The sequence below is a fragment of the Polypterus senegalus genome, chromosome 6 (assembly GCF_016835505.1).
Source record: "Polypterus senegalus isolate Bchr_013 chromosome 6, ASM1683550v1, whole genome shotgun sequence".
Lineage (NCBI taxonomy): Eukaryota > Metazoa > Chordata > Cladistia > Polypteriformes > Polypteridae > Polypterus > Polypterus senegalus.
The window spans coordinates 192,677,011-192,698,255 of NC_053159.1; the positions used below are offsets into that span (position 1 = coordinate 192,677,011).

The 21,245-nt window shown below is 44.1% G+C and overlaps 1 protein-coding gene across 1 annotated transcript in view; it reads right to left on the reverse strand.

Moving 5' to 3' along the window:
- wdr12 (WD repeat domain 12) overlaps positions 1-21,205 on the reverse strand; it is a 28,692-nt gene extending 7,487 nt beyond the window's left edge. Inside the window, exons 1-12 of the mRNA XM_039757812.1 lie at positions 21,078-21,205; positions 8,442-8,536; positions 7,134-7,228; positions 6,941-7,047; positions 6,744-6,859; positions 3,993-4,147; positions 3,870-3,915; positions 3,686-3,771; positions 3,461-3,601; positions 3,267-3,372; positions 3,038-3,170; positions 68-140 (exon numbers count right to left, since the gene is read on the reverse strand). Coding sequence (XP_039613746.1) covers positions 68-140; positions 3,038-3,170; positions 3,267-3,372; positions 3,461-3,601; positions 3,686-3,771; positions 3,870-3,915; positions 3,993-4,147; positions 6,744-6,859; positions 6,941-7,047; positions 7,134-7,228; positions 8,442-8,536; positions 21,078-21,118 — 1,194 coding nt within the window. The 5' untranslated portion in view covers positions 21,119-21,205. The remainder of the gene's footprint in view (positions 1-67; positions 141-3,037; positions 3,171-3,266; positions 3,373-3,460; positions 3,602-3,685; positions 3,772-3,869; positions 3,916-3,992; positions 4,148-6,743; positions 6,860-6,940; positions 7,048-7,133; positions 7,229-8,441; positions 8,537-21,077) is intronic.
- Positions 21,206-21,245: the final 40 nt, after the last annotated feature.

A 21,245-nucleotide genomic window follows, 5' to 3' on the forward strand; every position in this document is an offset into this window, starting at 1 on the left:
CTGAATGGCCCGTTTCCACCATAATAATGTATGAATGGGCATCTGCCCAATATGAAGAGCCTCTTACCCCCTGCTCTGTCCAGTCCACACACAGCACTTTGTCATCATGGGCAGACATGTCATAGAGAGGAGCCTTGCAGCTGTAATGAGAACACAAGATTCAGTCACCATAAGGCCTATGACACACAGGACTGCTGTCCACCACACCAGAGTGGAGTGGGATATCTCAGACAGTGACCGTCAATGAGACCCCCGTCAATGAACTCCAAGGCAAAAGCTGTGAGCAAAAAAGGCCATCCAAGCAGACCAGGAGACCACAAGGCTGGCTCTGCTCACTGGTCCCAAAGTACCAACAAGAAGGGCACAAGCTCCCCTAGCACAGGGCTCTCAAACTCCGGTCCTGGAGGGCCGCAGTGGCTGCAGGTTTTCATTCTAACCCTTAATTAGTGACCTGTTTTTGCTGCTAATTAACTTCTTTTGAATTCATTTTAATTGACTTGCTCTTGAAGACTCGGATCCCTTGATTATGTGATGTCATCCATTGTTAATTTCTGCTACGTACTTCTAAAATTTTTATACTGTATTGAGGATTTCTTCTGTTCTGTGTATTGTGTTGTATTGTATTGACGCCCTTCTTTTTGACACCCACTGCACGCCCAACCTACCTGGTAAGGGGTCTCTCTTTGAACTGCCTTTCCTGAGGTTTCTTCCATTTTTTTCCCTACAAAGGGTTTTTATTTTTTGGGAGTTTTTCTTGTCGTCTTAGAGAGTCGAGGCTGGGGGGCTGTCGAGAGGCAGGGCCTGTTAAAGCCCATTGCGACACTTCCTGTGTGATTTTGGGCTATACAACAAATAAACTGTATTGTATTGTATTTTTTTTTCGTAATTAGCCGCCAAACAATAATGATATACAAAATGAGCCGAAACAACTGGTGTCCATCTTTATATATAATACACTACCGTGACTGAACGTTCGTCTGTCCAAGGTTTTTAAATCACCTGTCACTTGCAAACTGTTTGAACTATTGATCTGAAATTTGGTACACATATACTATGTGTACTACTGTCCGCTTTCGGGGCGATGATTGACCTCCAAGATTATTACTCTTTTTATTTTATTTTATTGTAGAGTCAACTCTTGTCAGCAGGCAGGCTGTGCCGTTCTCTTCACTACCACCTTCGCTGTCACTTCTCCTACCTCTTCATATCTTATTAGTCATCAATCTGCCTCAAGAATGAAATACCAGCTTAAGTGAAAAATTAGGGAAAATGTACAAGGTAATTGCAACACAAAACACTGAGTTAATCAGTTTTAACGCAAAAAGATGCCAATGAAAGAAGAGAAGCAGCGGGCCGCTAGGATGGAGGAAAAAAGAGCAGCTCAGGAAACAGCAAGCACATCAACCTCTGAGCAAATGAATGGTAAACGTACAGAGAAAGAGGATGACAACTAGGGATGCTCAAGTCAAGTGGATTCACTGCACGTTATCATGCTGTGCGCCGTTACTGGTATAAAATATCTGAAAATAAAGAAAAGGTGAAGGTCTCAGGAATGTGTGACCGTGGTGAGGTCTGCGGTAGGAGTGACGGAGGTGGGATTACATCAGGGATCGGCTCTGAGCCTTTTATCATCTCCAGCGGTGATGGACAGGCTGACAGACGAGATTAGACAGGAGTCCCCGTGGACTGTGATGTCTGCTGATGACATTGTGATCTGTAGCGAGAGTAGGGAGCAGGGTGAGGAGACCCTGGAGAGGTGGAGATATGAGAGTAGAGGAGAGGAATGAAGGTCAGTAGGACCACCAAGACAGAATACATGTGTGTGAATGAATGTTGAGGATTAAGGAGTAGTGCTGGTGAAGGTGGAGGAGTTTAAATTCTTGGGATCAACAGTACAGAGTAATGGGGAATGTGGAAGAGAGGGGAAGAAGAGAGTGATGGCAGGGCGGAGAAGAGTGTCAGGAGTGATTTGTGACAGACGGGTATCAGCAAGAGTGAAAGGGAAGGTCTACAGGACGGTAGCGAGACCAGCTGTGTTATATGGGGTGGAGACGGTGGCACAGGAGACAGAGCTGGAGCTGGAGTTAAAGATGCTGAGATTTGTATTGGGTGTGAAGAGGATGGACAGGATTAGAAATGAGGACATTAGAGGGTTAGCTCAGGTGGGACAGTTAGGAGACAAAATCACAGAGGCAAGACTGTGTTGGTTTGGACATGTGAAGAGGAGAGATGAGGGGAATATGGGGAGAGGGGTACTAAGGATTGAGGTGGACAGGCAAGAAGAGAAGAGGAAGGCCTAAAAGAAGGTTTATGGATGTGCTGAGAGAGGACATGCAGGTGATGGGTGCCACAGAATAAGATGTAGAGGACAGGAAGAGATGGAACAAGATGATCCGCTGATGCAAAGAAGAAGAAGGAGGAGGAGGTCGTCTCTGGAATGGTGATCTGCTCAGATCCACAAAACATTTTAACAGAACTCTTAGAAAAGAGAAATTCAACAATTCTGGAAAAGTCTGCTATTGCATAATGAGAGCAACAACAAGCCATGGAATTAAAGAACGAGTTTATTCAACAAGAATCAGTTCCTCATTAAGCAGCTGGTTGGAGTGAAATTGGTTGGAGTTTGAGGCCCTGACTTAGCTGGCCTTCTGTTGGCTCCCTCACTTCACATTTCATTTAAGGAAAAGAAATTAAGCAAATCAGAGGAGCGGTGAAGAAATTCAGAGAAACAAATCTTAAAAAACAAGTCCATTAAAATTAATTCAAAAGAAGTTAATTAGCAGCAAAAACAGGTCACTAATTAAGAAAAGGGTTAGAATGAAAACCTGCAGCCACTGCGGCCCTCCAGGAGCAGAGTTTGAGACCCCTGCCCTAGCAGTATGTGGGCACCTGAGGGAAGAGGGCAGACACACAGACAAGGATCCCCTGACAAGGGTATGGATGGGATTGAAACAGCCCACTCAGAGAGGGGGGGAAAATAAATAAATAAACTGGCCTGGTCAGTACCAGGCTCTAACAGGTCATTTGTGCCACTAACCTCCTGGTGTCCCAGAGTTTCACAAGGTTGTCCAGGGAGCCGGACACGAGCTGCTGTGGGTGCGTTGGGGACCACTTCACTGCCGTAACCCAGCCCGTGTGGGAAGTGAGAGAAAGCTGCACGAGGGAGCCATCTGAAACATGAAAGTAATGACGATGAGCTGCTGGGACAAGAGCCAAGCCACCTAACAGTGCCCTGCTGCCATCGCGACGACAGGCCCGCTACACACCTTTACTGCGAGTGTCCCAGAGGCGGATGTGCCGGTCCACACTCCCTGATGCCAGCCTCCTGCACAGCGGCGAGTAGGAAATGCAGTTGAAGACTTTGCTGCCTGTCTGTAAAATGAAGGGCAGAGGCAGTGAGTGAGCAGCAGGTAGTAATCTGCCGGGCACAGAGGACGGACCCCCCATCCCAACTGCTCACCAGAGTGCTCTTTAAGCTCCCCGTCTCCACGTCCCACACTTTGATGGTGTGATCCCAAGATGCACTGCAGACCTCCTGTCTGTCGGACCACAGCACAGAGGAGACTGCCTCATTGTGACCAGAAAGGGTCATCAGTGGGGTCTGGCCAAGCAAATAAAAGAAAGTGAGTTTTTAATAAAGGTGATCACTTAAACAGCAGCCCACCAAGGAAGCGTCGGCCCTCACCCTTGTCAAGCCGCACTGCTCCGTTTTCTGTTTCTTGCTTCGGCTGCTGGACACTTCCTCGGCCACATCCTCTTCCTCAGAAGGAACTGACATTAAAAAAAATCAAATCACAACAGTCAGCTTTTGCAGCAGAGTTGCTGGCGGCACCAATACAGCTAAACAGAAAATAAAGACAAAAGCCCACCTGCTGACCAGACCTTCAGCATTCTATCCCAGGAGCCACTGCAAAACTAAAACAAAACAATCCAGCATAAGCCAAGTAAAAAGTGGCACACATAGGTGGGCACCTCATTACTAGAACACCCACCTTTGTCCTACTGCTGTCCACTGCGATTGACTCCACACTGCCAGAATGGCCCCGGCAGCAGTGTAAGGCCTTGACTTTCCGCTTCTCCGAATTCCACTCCCACAGGACAGCAGTCTGGTCCATGGAGGCACTGAGCAGCAGGGAACTGGAGCCATCTGTGGGAGAAACACACATTGCTCAAAGGAGAGAGAGCTTAAAGTCCTCCTTGACATCACAAACTTCTCGCTCTTGACACCGCAAGGTCCGTGTCATTAAGGCTACAACAATAAGGTCCTTTGTTTTGTCATGGGACCACACCGTAATGTGTAAGAGTCTAGACATCTGCACTGTGGGCACTGCCCCCCCGCTTGCTTTAAGGTTCAATGTGTTGTGTGTTCAGAGATGCTCTTCTGCATACCTTGTTTGTAACGAGTGCTTATTTGAATCGCTGTTGCCTTTCTATCAGCTTGAACCAGTCTGGCCATTCTCCTCTGACCTTGGCATGTATAAGAACTGCCGCTTGCTGGATATTTTACCTTTTTCGGACCATTCTCTGTAAACCCCTAGAGATGGTTACGCGTGAAAATCCCAATAGATCAGCAGTTTATGAAATACTCAGAGCAGCCCGTCTGGCACATGCCAGATTCAAAAAGTCACTTCAATCATCTTTCTTCGCCATTCTGATGCTCGGTTTGAACTTCAGTAGGTCGTCTTGACAATGTCTACATGTCGAAATGCACCGAGTTTCTGCCATGTGATTGGGTGAACAGATATTTGCATCAACAGGCAATCGAACAGGTGTACCTAATAAAGTGGCCAGTTAGTGTACATCATACATATAGAGTAAAAAGTGCAGAGAATAATAATAAAAAATAAATAAATAAATAAATAAATAAATAAATAAATATGATGTTGCACTCAGGGCTGTGGAGTTGGTACACAAAATCTCCAACTTCTGACTTGTATCATATTACCGCCGAATTCGACTCATCACCGTTATGGTACCACCGACTCCTCAATTTGTAACTAGACTGACTTACATATTAATAGCAGCTCATTAAGGAGCTTAGCTGATAAATGGCAGTGTCACGCCATATTTGAACCATTCTGATCTGCACACAATGCAGCCGTGAAGTTCTTTTAACGTAACGGAGATCCTGAATACTCTTTTGTTCACTGCAGCAGAACGAGTTACGAGCCGCAGATAGGAAGGAATTTCTACCCAACTTATGTTGCTTGCATTGTTTTTACTTTCTCGTATACGAAGTACAGGGAAAGTATTGTTATCGATGTTTGTTGATGAATCTTGACGTTTTAGACCTCCGAGTCCGAAAATACCATTTTTTAAATTATGTCCGTGTGTCTGTCTGTGTGTGTGTCGTGTATGTAAACACGATGACCCGAGTACGCTCTCACTTTGGTCAACCAACTTTTGAAAACCAGTATCAGGTACAAAACATACATTTCTATCAACTTTTGGGCTATTTCCGTTAACCGGAAGTGGTCCTTTACCTTTTATCCATGCAGCTGCAATTTATTCAACTTTACTTTTATAATAATTGTTCGATATACTATTAATTTGATTTGTTGTTGATGGTTCTTTAATGTACATAATATAACATTATAATCATTGTCTTGCTGTTTATTCCTCAAATATCCAACCCCATATCTGAGTATAAGAGAAAGTCAAGGGGAGACCACTCCCGATTATTTACTTTTATGAACATCATGCCACTTGCCCACTATAAATTTAAAGCAGAAGGAGACCTGAAGTGCCACGACTGACACACAGGCCACTGTGCTGGCACGTCTACGGATGACACATCAGGCAGGGTGTGCGACTCTCCAGGTGTTTCACTATTTTGCCATCTGGAGAGACCGCCTGATGAGGTACAAGAGTAAAATCGACAAAATATACAATTCAAAACGATCCCTCTCAAGGTAAATTTAAAACCTTTAACTATTCCATAATTGAAGTCGCCACAGAATGTTCTTCTGCTTTGACACAGATGAGTTTGCAAATTGGCCAATGTTTTTTAATGGTAAGTTTTGAAATTTCGCAACTTTGTACAGTGCAGTGCATATCTCAATGAAACTGAACTGTCCTCACAAATTTCCTTGAAGAACAAGTAAGTCAAATTTCCCTCAGTAACAGTTCACTTGGGCCGAGTTTTTTCAGGTGGACAGACAAACATGGCGACCACAGTAGGTGCTTTTTTGCATTATATGGAATGCACCTAACAATGGAACTAAAACCCCCACAGCCTACAGTGCACACCCTAACATTAACCTCGCTTTATTTATGGAGCCTATCCCTCCCTTGCTGGACGCGACGCCAATCCCCCCACCCCCCGTGTGACGCACTGAAGGACATCTGTAGTTGTGGCGTTGTTAGCTGAAATCAGTTCATCTCATTTGTTCTTTGCACTTCTTTAATGCAATCAAAGTTAACTGCCATCAATTTGTTAAACAGCCTCGCACTAACAGATGGACAAATTAAGCACACAATCTCGATGTACTGCAAATGTCCACAAGAGGCATTAGAAAGCAACATTACATGTTAGTGTAGGGCACCACTTTGAAGAAACATGGATTAACAAAGTGACAAATCTAAATGGTGGCTGCATGGCAGATTACCTTCATTATCTAAAATACTGTAGTGAAGAAAAGGGGGTTTGGCAAAAGTAACTGGCACCATACCAATCAGACGTGGTACTAAATTGAATTAACTTTCTCGGAAAGTGATTTGTCAAAAAAAAAAAAGATGCCCACCTCTCTGTACCCAGGCAACATCTTTGACCACATCCAGGTGCCCTCCAATGGTCATGACAGCCTTCCCTTCAGATGTCCAGATCCTGGCTGTTTTGTCATAGGAGCCACTGAGTATCCTAGAAGACAAGTTCAGCCATGAGCGAGGGCCAAACACAGCACTAAATAAATGACAATGGGCCTCTGTGCCCCTCACCTACCAGTCTGCAGTTGCGTCAACAGCGCTGACCCAATCATCGTGCATCATGCACTCCTCTGGCTGTGGCGCGATGCTCTTCTCGATGTACTCGATCTCCAACACTTCTTCCTGAAACGGAAAGTCAAGATACGCGGTGGTCACAATGGCAGGTAGAGCAAGGTAAGCAAGTGGCAAACAGGGTGCGGGTGTCCTACCGTCGAGATGTTCTCCGTCTCCATGTGTTTGCCCAGCGACATGCGCAGGAACTGCTCCCGAATGAGGAAGTCAAACTCCACATGTTGGTGGTCATCTGCAACACAGAAAGCTATGAATTAGCAGGGACACCTGGCAGAACAAAACCGAAAAGTGAGCACCAGCTAACCTGTCCACGTCACCCACAGGGACTCAGCCCACGGGTGTCACTGGCAACAAATCGCTCAGGGCCTTGAATTTGGGGTCTCTAACTCGGAAAGCATCGGGTGTATGAGGAAGAAGGAGCAGAACCTTATTGCAACGTTTTAAAAATGTGACTTACATTTCAGCCAAGTTGCGCTTCCTAGCTTCTGTTCATGTTCTTCTTTTAGGACTTCTTGGTTCATTTTAAATTATTTTTCCATGTTAAATATGTGTTTCTGTTCATATTGTTAGAATTGCATATTATTTGTCTTCTACAAATAACTGTAGATATAATAATAATAGTTCTGTAGGTGGTGCCGCATGGATGTCACCACTTCTGAGACCACCCTCTGGCTACACATTGATCTACCGAGGAGCACTGCATTTGGAAGGAGACTTTGGGAGGTGTAAGTGCCATGGGTAGATGGACTGGCACCCTGACTGGGAGGGAAGGTGAATCCTTGCCAAGTTGGGAAACCATAACGGAAGGACAACGAAGGCTCAGAAACCAGGCCAATATCTAAAGACACCAGTACTTAACGTCACAGGCAAACAAAAGTGTGGCAGACCATTTACCAGATACCTCCCACCCTCAAGGACCAGCTGGAAGTCCAGCCTTGCCCACCACCTGCTGGTTCCAATGTAAACTGTGGTACTAGGGTGTTGTACCTTGTTAGCCATTGTGAATGAAGTGAGAAGTCAAGCAAAATGACCCCTTTAATTGGCGAACTAAAAAGATTACAATATGCCAGCTTTCGAGGCAACTCAGGCCCCTTCTTCAGACAAGATGGAATACAGAAACTGGAGTTCCCTGTGTTTAGATAGGCACCAGGACAGACACAACATTGGAAAACCTTTAAGTAAGACATCTTGAATGTAAAAAAAATAATAGACCTCTTCAAGCTAAGATTCATTTATCTGTCCTAGTGTCTATATAAACCGTAGGTTTAACTAATGCCAAGACCACCTCTAGCAATGGTAGGCCAGCTACTTGTGCAAGGACACTGAGATACAGCAACGATTCAAGTGGAGGGCAGCTCAGGAAAGTCGTGCTCTTCAGTGCCGTTCAGGTCTGGTTAGCTTGGCACCCGCTTTCAAACACATGTGCACACACTGAGGACACTCACCCTTCTTGGACTCCAGCAGCTTGTTGATGACATTGCTTAGATCCTGAGTTTGTGAAGATGCAGGAATGGAAAAGGGAATGTCATCCACTGCATACCTGAAAGAAACAAATCCAAAGAAACAACATTAGGTCTTCTGGGGATGAGTGTGGGGGTCTTGGTGCTTTCGTAAGACTGATGGGAAAGATGGCAGTTCCCTATGTTCATTGTGGCAGACGGCTGGGACACTCCAATTATGGAAGGACTGGGGGAGAGAGTATTTTCAAGACCGTTTCTCCCCTGGACCCACAGAGGGCAGACCCCTTGGTTTCTAGTGGGGCCACAGGTCATAAGCATAGAAGCTCAACCTTGGTGCTGTAAATAAATCATGTGCTGCGTGGACTAAAACCTGTGTGCTGCCCGTCTGTGCCGGGTTTATGGTGGCTGGACACCCCTGGGCATCACAACGTGTACTTGTAGAAGCAAGTTCATAATGAAGTCCACGTCACCAAGGGTATGTGTAACTGTCTGATAGCGACGTACAAAACTTAAACAGGGAGTCATCACAGCTACAGAGAACCCATCAATAAGCACGTCTTCACTTGTTTCACAATTATGTGAATGTCAATTATGATTGTACAAAAGGTACACCCCTACTACTACTACTACTACTACTTCTTCTTTCAGCTGCTCCCATTACGGGTCACCACAGTAGATCATCTTTTTCCATCTCCTCTCCATCTTGCTCTGTCACACCCATCACCTGCACGTCCTCTTTTATCACATCCATAAACCTTCCTCTTCTCCTCTTTCCTGGCAGCTCTATCTTAACACCCTTGTCTCTCTGCTGCACACGTCCAAACCAACACAATCTCGCCTCTCTGACTTGGTCTCCCAACCATCCCACCTGATCTGACCCTCTAATGTCCTCATTTCTAATCCTGTCCATCCTCGTCACACCCAATGCAAACCTTACCATCTTCAAGTCTGCCACCTCCAGCTCTGTCTCCTGTGCCACCGTCTTCAACCCATATAACACAGCTGGCCTCACTACCGTCCTGTAGACCTTCCTTTTCACTCTTCCTGATACCCGTCTGTCACAAATCACTCCCGACACTCCACCCTGCCTGCACTCTCTTCTTCACTTCTCTTCCACACTCTCCGTCACTCTGTATGGTTCATCCCAGGTATTTAAACTCATCCACCTTCGCAAACTCCTCTGCTGCTGTGTAAAAACCGTTCTCCATTCACCAAGCTAAATCCAGGCACACCATGCAAAGGAAGCTTCGCCCTTTCAGTAGCTCGACTGCACTTGTATCTCACATCGTATGAAATCATTCGCAGAACTCTGGTACCACTTTAAACCTCTAGGGTCCCTTTTGTCACTCTTTGCCTCATACTGTTCTGCCAGTAATGGAACATGGCGGGGAAAGGGACAAGAGAACAGAAGATGAGGTGTAGTCAAAACTGGTGCAAAAGATCACAACCAGGACACAACTAAACCAAAGTGGCAAACCAAAGTTAGAAACTACGCCTCCATCAGAAATTTGAGGTCTCGAGTTCATAGCCGGAAAACAGAAAAGAAACGCACAAAGTTTGAATGGCATCCGTAATCTTGGACAACCAGAAAGTGCCGAAACCAAAAGAGCAGGGATGACCTACACCACACACCTCCAGTCAAAACATAACCAGACAACACGGTAGCTCCTGTACACAATTAATGCCCAAAATGCCGTTGGGCGGAGGGGGGCATTGGGGAATAAAAGATATTAACACAGACTTAGGAGATCATTCCTCCCCCACACTATGCGACTCTCTTCAATTCCACCCGGGTGGGTAAACGCTAATATTATTCAAAGTTACTGTCTGTTTTTTTTATTAGTCTTTAATTTAATATTGTTTCTTTGTATCAGTATACTGCTGCTGGATTATGTGAATTTCCCCTTGGGATTAATAAAGTATCTATCCATCTATCTCATTCATTTTGACCCCATCACATAAAAACTAAATAAAAAAAAATTGTACATGAGCATCAGTAGGCTTTGCGTCCAAAGACCCAAGTTACCTAAACTATTCTATAACAAGATTTCAAGATTCATTGACCGCTCTGATGTGGATCTTTCGGATCATAAAATCGGTCATTATGATAGCACTTGATGAGAACAATTCATCATTAATTGCAGAATTACAACATTTGAGGGCTCCTCTCGAGGGCCTCTCTCTCTCTCTCTCTCTTGCACGATTTGGTTCAAAAACTAATCAGCACATCGTCATTACATAACAGACTTCAGTTTCGAGTTTGGTATTTTTCCATCCAGCCACTTTATCTCCAAAACCATCTTCAAGAAATTGTGACACACAAACACAAACCCATCATCGAGATATTGATGTTTTTGGTATCGGGGACAGTAAAACGTCGAGACGTGTTGAAAATCGGAGATCGAAATTTTGACAAAAGTTTTGCTCCTCCCCCACAGACGACAGGGTTATGGTGGGGGGAGGGTGCAAAGCAAAAAAACTAGCTGAAGTGAGTTCGACGGCCAAAAAAACCCCTGCACGCGGTCGTGAGTCGTAACTGAAAACTCAGTTTTTAAAGACTGCTTACTTCATTGTGTTTTAACCTCAGTTGTAAAGGATTGTTTTAAGGATGCCATGGGATACCCCTCGCAAACCGTTTTACACGCTGCATATGGCGATTCACCTCCGCGAGAAACACGCCTCTATGAACAGTCAACGTGGCTCGGAGGTGCATGTGGCCTCTACGACAGACGAATATAAATGACGCCGTTCTTTCTGTGTCGTCGCGTCCGAGTTGGTGGGCGTGGCTCTGCGAGTTGTCGTCGTATCCAATGGTCTTGGAGTTGATGGGGGTGGCTCCATCCTGCGTGCGCCATAGGTGTCTTACTTGTCGGCGGCTTAGTGAATCCATGCCCCTTCTGGCATGATTTCCATGGGTGTCTTGCCTTAGTGAATTATATATATAGATTCTCACTTTATCATTCCGGGTTATTGACTGTACATTGATGGGCAAAAATTGCAAATATATCCATTTAAAACTAAATCTGCAAAACAATAAAGAGTGCAGAAAGTGAAAGGGTCAGAATACTTTTTCAATCCACTGTTTATGGAAGGTGTGACAATGTAATTCCTGAAACTGCCATGTGGCGTCACCCTGTGCTACAAAGTGCCACTGAAACACAAGAACTGTTGAATGTGGCGCAAGGAGAGGATGCTGTGAAAAACGTCAAGCATCTTTGAGAGGCACAAGAGGTTCAAGGAGGAGCGAGAACTTGAATGAGGACACCAGTAGTGGACCATCCACCATGACAAAGCCTCAAGCCGTGATGTCTTCTTGTTCTTTTTTATTTCACCTTTTACAATTCTTGTATTAGCAATTTGTATTTTTCTCTTACCCCTTGGGGTCAGAGTGCAGAGTCAGCCATTGTAAAGAACCCTTGGAGCAATTGCAGGTTAAGGTCCTTGTGCAAGAGGCTTTGAACCAGCAAACTTCCGGATACCAGCGCAGATCCTAAGCCTCAGAGCCACCATTCCCGGCTGTGCTCAGCGTTTGCAGCTTCCTGTTTAATTGGATCATCCACCCAATTCACCTGACTTAGTCCCTTGTGATTTCTGGCTCTTCCTAAAAAAATAAACCAACATGAAAGGACGAAAATTTTCAGGCATTACGGACATCCAGTGTAGCGTGACAAAGGGACTCATGGGTATTGCAGAAGGAGAGTTCAAGCAATGGCAACGTCGTCGTCTGACTTTGAAGGTGACAACAGCTGCTACTGCACAGACACACACACACATTTCTTCCACAGGTTCATTGCATGAATTAGATTGTCACGCCTTGTACATAATACACATACATACTGCTAATAGATATGCGCGCACACACACACACACACACGCATACATACGGTATCATACACTTGTGCTATGGACCAGAGCAGGCTGATATCTCTCAAGATTTTCGCAAAGTTTTAAGACATATTGTGTGATGGACACAGCAGCAAACAGAATCACGAAGGTCTGCTCGTCAGTTGGATAGCCTTGCATGTCCGCAGCTCAAAATATTAAAAGGGGGAATCTGACACACAAGGTGGTTGGGTGGTCATGATATGATAAAGTCCCAGATACCCAACAAACAACGTTACACCCAACAGATTGGCTTCTGTGCTGGGCTCAGTTACATGACCCCCACGGAGGGGTCAAATTCACATTAATTTAAATCAAGGTAGCCAAGTATGGGAGATTATTGATTCTGAAATGAAATGCGATCCAACACGGTAATGAGATTGCACTGCAGATGCACGAGGGGGCATTTCATTTTGGCACGGTTTTACTGCGTCATAATTAAGGCCATATCAGCCAAAAGATCGGTCCATGTCCACAACGGCACACAATTTTCACGTCCGTTTATCTGTTTCAGGGCGGGTGTCAACTTCTAAACAACACATAGGGAGTGGGGACCGATCAGCTGATGCAGATACATCACTTTCGCTTTCAATCTCCAGATGACTTGCATCAGAATCAGAGCGTGACAAGTCAAGATTCCGATTCTGCAATAATACATAAAACATCGTCAACGGAGTATTTTCCTTTGCCCATTCGCTTCGCTCTCTCGCCAGATCCGCCTTTAGCTCAGGCGGCCGGAAGCTGCTCTGCTGCGTACTCCTGCCAGCTGCTGAAAAAATATTCAGCCTTCAAAGAGTTAACTCTTTCAGAGCGGATCTCAACTTTTGTCGAACTTCATTGGTTGAGGATGTTAATCAGCTGTAAACTGTGACAAAACTCACCATTATGTTTTAGTGGGACTCTCTTTGCCAGAAGGAATGTCCACTGACAGACTGAGGAGATCGTTCCTCCCCAACACTATGCGACTCTTCAATTCCACCCGGGGGAGTAAATGAGAACATTAATTTTATTTTAATTTTTTTTCATTTTTATTACTATTTAATTTAATATTGTTTCTTTGTATCAGTATACTGCTGCTGGATTATGTGAATTTCCCCTTGGGATTAATAAAGTATCTATCTATCTATCTTCATTGATCCGAGCGAGATTTCCATTCGCGTGCACGAGTAGCGAAGAACAAACAACCTCTAAAACGGCATCCATCTCTGGCGAAAGACCAAAGTGAATGCGCCAAGTAAAACACTCTGTGGATGATGTTTTGCGTATGGGCGTCAAATCAGACTTGTGTTGTCAGATTTTGATGGAAGTGACCTGGAGGTCGAAAACGAAAGTGAGTTACATGTGTCACTTGATCGGTCCCCAGCTGATTGCGGTGCTGAACATGTAGTATCGTGTAGCTGATGCGCCTACGCCAGCGTTCACCCGAGAAGACTGCCACTTACAATGACAAGAGGTACAAACCAGATTACGCCACAATGTGACTGCGAATGCTGGGAGAAGACTGCCAGGCAGCAAAAGATGTTTTATGTTGCTTTTATGTGTGAAACCATCGCTTTGTGTGCTTTTCGGAAAATATTAAACCCTCAAAGAGTTAAAATGCGATACACAAGCAGATTACGTTTTAATTCACATTCATGGCTCACGTCTTTGAGTCTCCTCCGACTGTACTGCAATTAAATTCAAGGCCACACATTAATTGGGGCAAAACTGCATGTACTCAAATGACCAATCAGCACAAGAAGGCGGGGCAAGTGGCATCAACACTTGAGCCAAGAGGCTTTGCAATCACAAGCGTGTTCACTAAGCGTTAGTGATGGGGAGCTGATAAGGCAGGGGATCCTCCATCCACCATCTCGTTGAACAGGTGGACATTTCAATTTCATTCTCTTCTGTGTTGACCAGTCGGTGTATTAGGAGCAGCAACAGGAGGAAAACTTCACACACAGGCTACTGCAACATCCTTAGAATGCATTCAAGAGCTCATGTCCTGAAGATCTGCAGCAAACCATTATGTGGATCATAAAGCAGGGCACCCACACATCAATATTTCCACAAATATACAGTGGAACCTCGGTTCACGACCATAATTCGTTCCAAAACTCTGGTCGTAACCCGATTTGATCGTGACCTGAAGTCATTTCCCCCATAGGACTGTACGTAAATACAATCCGTTCCAGACCATATGAACTGTATGTAAATATATAAATATATATTTTAAGTTTTTAAGCACAAATATAGTTAATTAAACCATAGAATGAACCACAGCATAATAGTAAACTAAATGTAAAAACCTTGAACAACAGAGAAACTAACACTGCAAGAGTTCGCTCTATAGCCTTATGACACGCTCGCTAAAAACACTTTTTTTAATGAGTTTTAAGCACAGGGAAAAAAAATGAACTTTTGAAAAAATGCGTAATTTAATAAACCACCAAGAAAAGTAGCAACAATGCACGCTACGAACCGATCGCTGTAAACAGAAGTGAAAACAAAATCAAGCCCAGTGCATTCTTTAACTGCCTTCTCTGCCTTATGCGTCCAGCTCTCGCTCTCTCTCTCTCTCTGTGTGTGTGTGTGTGTGTGTGTGTGTCTCTCAGTGTGTCTCTCTCGTGTGTGTCACGCTCTCGCTCGCTCGCTGCACAGGGAGAGACTGAACACGTACAAACCGAAAGGGAAACTGGCTTGTTCGTATACCGAGTGTGTGGTCGTGAACAGAGGCAAAAGTTTGTCAAACTTTTTGGTCGCAAGCCGATTTGTACGTGTACCGAGACGTTCGTGAACCGAGGTTCCACTGTATATTGTAAATACCTGCAGACGGGAATAGCCATACTGGCTACTGCTAAACTTCTTGACATATCGGTCTAGACAAGCAGAAGGACAAGATGATGAAACACAAGCGTAATACATAACTTTAGACAGCCTGGCATGAAAGTAAACTTTTTCAGTGAGACTTAAAAATACACCTCACCGCTTCCGTCAGTCAGTCCACAACGAGAAAACATGCGCCTGCTTCAAGAACACAGAAATGTTTAGAAATGGAATGCCTCTCCTCCCCAACTGTCGACGCTGATCGGTCATTCAATGTGGACAAGAACAGGCCATTCACCCCAGCAAAGCTCGCCAGGGCCATCCACTTAATTCTTACAAAATGACATCAAGTCGAGTTTTGAAAGTCCCCAACATCCTACTGTCCGCCACACTAGACCTTCATTCTATGTGTCTGTGGTTTTCTGTGTAAAGAAAACCTTCCTGACATTTGTGTGACATTTCCCCCTTCACAAGTTTCCAGCGGCATCCCCGTGTTCTTGATGAGCTCATTTTAAAGTCACCATCTTGTTCCACTGGACTAATTCCCTTCAGAATTTTACGAGGAGACCTGGTTGAAGCGTTTTAATCTCTAAAAAGGCTCAGCTCTTTTAGTCTTCCCCCATAACTCATCCCTAGCAGTCCTGGAATCAGCCTGATTTGATTACACTCAGTTCTGGCCAATCAGCACCGCGTCTCGAATCAAAATGCGATACACTCAGTGATGAATACGTTTGCTTTGCTTTTAGTTCTGACATGCGATTTACAGACATGCATTAAAATGTATTTTCAACTGATGTGAAAATTGTGCACCATAGTGAAAAGTGATCAGCCATTTGGTTGATATAATGAAACAAAGACACGATAAAAACATGTCAAAATTAAAGGACTGCATACGTATTACACTGCAATGTAGTTAACAGGGTGAACTGCATTTAATTTTGCCACAAATAATCTCTCTCTCTATATTTATATAATATCTAACTATCTATATCTATCTATCTATCTATATCTATAATGTCTACGCGTGTGTGTGTGTCTGTCTGTCAGGCCCGAAAGTTCGAGGCTACAGCATAACACACAAATAAAACGACTCTGTCGCCAAAGTAAAACCCTTGAAAAAAGAGAAACTTGCTTAGCCACTAATGCACAACCGATGCGGTTGATCGAGTGAAGTGCCAGAATCCATAGTTTCTAGGAGCCCAGGAATTTTACAGCTGGCACATATCTAAAATCCAACATCTGTCTGTTTTTCACGAGAGAACTACGTAACGGATTTAGATTGGGTTTTTTTTTCTAGAATTTGCTTGAACATTCAGGTTGATTTTGTGACTTCTCTCATCCCGCTAAGTATCATAGTTCACTTGCAGTACTGATTTATTTGCGCGGATCTGAGAGGCACGCTGTAGGCCTCACGCGCCACCCTCCATTTGAGTCAGTCTACCTCTCGCCACGTGTTGGGAGCGTACCTTGCTTCCACTTAGCTAGCAATACTGGTTTGTTCAGCAGACAGTATCATCTACAGATTGTTATGGAGTAACGTTTGATGTTTTTGAGGGACAGATCAGAGCTACATGTATTTTAGAGGGTAGCTGCTCATTGGCAGCGATATCACAGCCATGTACCCCAAGCTGGGGATGTTCTCCCGTTACAGCTGAACACGATTAGATACAGTGCCAGCGTTTGACTTTGGAGCGTACCTACCTTCCGCTTGGCCAGAATCACATTTATTTCATTTTTTTTATTGATTTTTAAAGCTTGTCCTCTTTCACTACAATGTGGGCGGAGCCACAGGGGACAGCTAGCTATTCTTCCATATACTAGTACTGTATGAGCCATTAACATTTAACTTGCTGCTAATAATGAAAGTGTCTGGAAAGAAAACCTGCAGCCACCAGAGCCATCCAGATCACCGTCCTGATGTACTGAACTTGCTGGATATATTAATAGTTACCTTTATCATCCAAAAGCGATTTAGAACATTAAAACACTCTGGACGAGAACAGGCCATTCAGCCCAACAAAGCTCGCCAGTCATGTCCACTTATTAACATCAAGAAAACATCAAGTCGAGTTTTGAAAGTCCCTAATGTCTTACTGTCTACCACACTACTTGGTCGCTTATTCCAAGTGTCTGTCGTTCTTTGTGTAAAGAAAAACTTCCTAATGTTTGTGGGAAATTTACCCTTATGTTTCCAACTCTGTCCCCGTGTTCTTGATGAACTCATTTTAAAATAACAGTCTTGATCCACTGCACTAATACCCTTCATAATTTTAAACTCTTTGCTCAGGTCTCCTCTTAATCTTCTTTTGCTTAAACTGTAAAGGCTCAGCTCTTTTAATCTTTCCTCATAACTCATCCCCTGTAGCCCCTCGTAATCAGCCTAGTCGCTCTTCTCTGGACCTTCTCTTGTGCTGTTATGTCCTTTTTGTAGCCTGGAGACCCAAACTGCCCACCGTACTCCAGATGAGGCCTCACCAGTGTGTTATAAAGACTGAGCAGAACCTCCTGTGACTTGTACTCCACACATCAAGGCGCTATATAACCTAACACTCTGTGAGCCTTCTTAATGGCTTCTGAACACTTTGTTTATGTTGAAACAACATTTTCTTCAACTAATCAATGCACAGAAGCAATTAAAAGGGCTAATAAAATGTTAGGTTACATCATAAAAACTGTTGAATGTAAGTCAATTGAAGTCCTACTCAGACTATTTAATGCACCACTAAAACCCCATCTGGAGTATCGTGTGCACTTCTGGTCACCACAGTACAAGAAAGACATAGCAGCACCTAAAGCTGTGCAGAGGAGTGCAACCAGGAACACCCCAGGACTTTAAGGGCATTTCCTATTCTGACAGGCATAGAGAGTTAAACCTGTTCAGTCTCGAGAAGAGGACTGCATGGAGATCTCATCCAGATATAGTGGTGTCTCGTACTTCGAGCAAGTCAAAGTTCAAACGCTAAATTCGAGAGAAATGCAATCCAGAGGCCAAACAATGCTTCTAAGTTTGAAATGCAGACACTCTGAAAGGCAGCAACTTATGGCACTTACAAAGTAAGCATAAATGTTTTGTGCAGTGTTAGCGCACCAGCTGTTGTTGACATCATCCTCTTTAATTAAACCCCCGTGTGCGTCCAGGTGTCCGTGTGTGTGTTTTCTGGTGAAGCGCGCATGTGGGGGCATCACGGCACGTGTTCAGTCTCTTCCTGTGCGTTCTCTGTGTGTGCAGAGAGAGAGAGAGAGACACACAGGTGACAGACACGCATGCATGCACTCAGGCAGGCCCGCGCGAGAGACACACACACTCACACACACACACACACACACAGAGGCAGGCCCGCATGGGGGACAGAGAGACAGCCACAGAGACAGACACACACACACAGGCGTGCATTGTTGCAATGTTACTTTTCTTGGTTGTTTATTACATTTCAGATTTTTCAAATGTTCATTTTTTTCCCTGTGCTTAAAACTCATTAAAAAAGGTGTCTTTAGCGAGCGGGTCGTAAGGCTATAGCGCGAACTCTTACAGTGTTAGTTTTCTCTGTTGTTCAAGGTTTTCTTAGTGTTATACAATGTTTTTACATTTAGTTTACTATTACACTGTGCATTCAATGGTATAATTAGCTATATTTGTGCTTAAAATCTTAAAAAAATATACATTTACATACAGTTCATATGATCTGGAATGGATTAATTGTATTTACATACAATCCTATGGGGGAAATGACTTCGGTTCCACTGTATTACTGTCCGACAAAACTACAGGCATTTTACGGAAATACAAACCAGTATTACTGTGATAGAAAATTAAAGGCAGCACACAATCCAGTGACGCTTATTACAGCCACATACAAGGTCCCTTGCCATTTAATAGCGACTGTTCCTACTAATGTTCATGCACTACTGTTCTAGCGCCCGTTATTATAACGGCCTTAATGTCTAGTACAGGCATAATCCTCAAAGGCAGAGGTGGGCAAAGTCATTCCTGGAGGGCCGCAGTGGCTGCGGGTTTGTGTTCCAACCCAGCTGCCTAATTAGAAAACAATCCTTGCCAATAATTACATTTCATGGCTTGCTGGTGCTTTCACTCTGCTATGTCAAGTCATTCTCATATCCTAGATTTTTTTTTCCATTCTAAGGATATCATCCAAATACTTTGAAGTAGTGCTGGGCGATATGACGATATATATCGTGGGGACGATAAAAAAGTGTCTATCGTCCTATTTCTCTTCTATCGTTTCTATCGTTTCTAACCTAATTTTATCAATTACTAAAGAAAATATTGCATTAAATAGGCTATGACAAATGAATGGTAATGTCTTGTCGCTATGCAATGCATACTCTACCCTTTATATAAGTGATAATCAAGAATAAAAATGAACTTTTTCGCAAAGAAACTCCATCTTGTGGTTTTGTGACAGTTCAGTTAAATGTCACTTCAAAATAAAGTTGCAAAAAAAAGTATGCAATGATATTTTTGTCAAACTTTACAGAGAATAACTGGAAACGTACTTTATTGTGGGTGGTATATCGTGATATATATCGTTATTGTGATATAAAATAATCCATATCGTGATATATGATTTTTCCATATCGCCCAGCACTACTTTGAAGTGTAAAACGGATGGAAAATTCCCAATCCTTCACTTTTTTCTCTTCTCTTTCCTTCCAAGTATTTAATTAAACCAAACAGTGCATGATAAATACACACAGGTGTAAAGGGTAACAAGCAAAATGGATAACTGCTGGTTTCCTTTGTCATTTGCATCTTCTTGTTAATTAGGAGCAATTAAAAACCGAGAATGCAGCTGTTTAAGATTTAAATAAGCAATAAGGGTTCAAAATCTTAATGAGGGAGATAACTAAAATGAAGCAGAAGTGTTTCTAGAGCAACAAGTGCTTCTTATTAAGCAACTGGGTTGGAACAAAAACCTGCAGCCACTCCGGCCCTCCATGAATGACTTTCCCAACCCTGACTCAAAGGCATTGATAAAGATGATCCCGCAATATTCTTTCAGCTTAATGGTGCATCAGGTACTTGAGATCATCAGTGGAAATTAAGAGAAAGTGCATTCAAAACTGAAGCCATGAAGCACTTCTTTACACCAAGAGGTATGGCATTTTGGAACAAAACTACCAAGACTTGGAGCTGAAGCAGTAACAGCGACCACCTTTAAGAAAAATTTGATCGACATACGGGGAACGCTTAGCTATTAGCTAAACAGACGGACTTGATGGACTGAATGGCCTCCACCCGTTTGTCAAATCTATGTTCTTTAATAGTGGTATGGATAACCTTCCATATGCTAGTATGTGCCATTAACATTTAACTGGCTGCTAATGAACTGTTTGGAAGGAAAGCCCGCAGCCACTGCAGCCCACCAAATCACCGTCCTGTTGTACAGAACTCACTGGATATGGTCATAGTTACTTTTATCGTCCAAAAAATCATTCATGTTGGCCACTGCTAACTTTGGGAAAACGAGAACATCCTCCAGATCGCTCCACTCCGATCTGCTCCAGTTCAGAACTTCCTCACACGGCCGATGCCCTCCACTTTAATGTCCACTGACCCAACATGCACAGGCACCAGTTCGGAAAGTAAATAAGCTGGACCTCCAATGCGACCCCACCGGTAAAAGCAGCTGAATTCTCGAATGGGCCGCGTCACAAGTCGCGCACCCTGCTGTAACGTATGCTATCTGACGATGTCTGTGTACCCGGTCACTAAGACAGACCCGCACCCCGATCGAGGTCGCTCATCCAGTCACAAACCCAACTACAGCCCCGCTGACTGTAACCCCTCGGACGCATCTGGCGACGCGTCAAGCACCCCAGCGGTTTACGTTTTCGTTCGTAGCGCACCCCACACTAACACTCGGACTCGGTTTCCGCTGCTTCGCTTCGCTTCTCTCCAGCCGCACTCACCTCTTGTTTTTGGTGAAGAAACGCGCCTGTACCTGCGCCATTCTCTCACTACGACTGACTCCGAGGATGCCCCCTGTGCTCCATGTGGTGCTGAGCGTGATACGTCCAGACGCACGTGGTCAACGTCATGCGTGCGCGTGTCCGAGCCTCCGCCGACGAGGGCGCGAA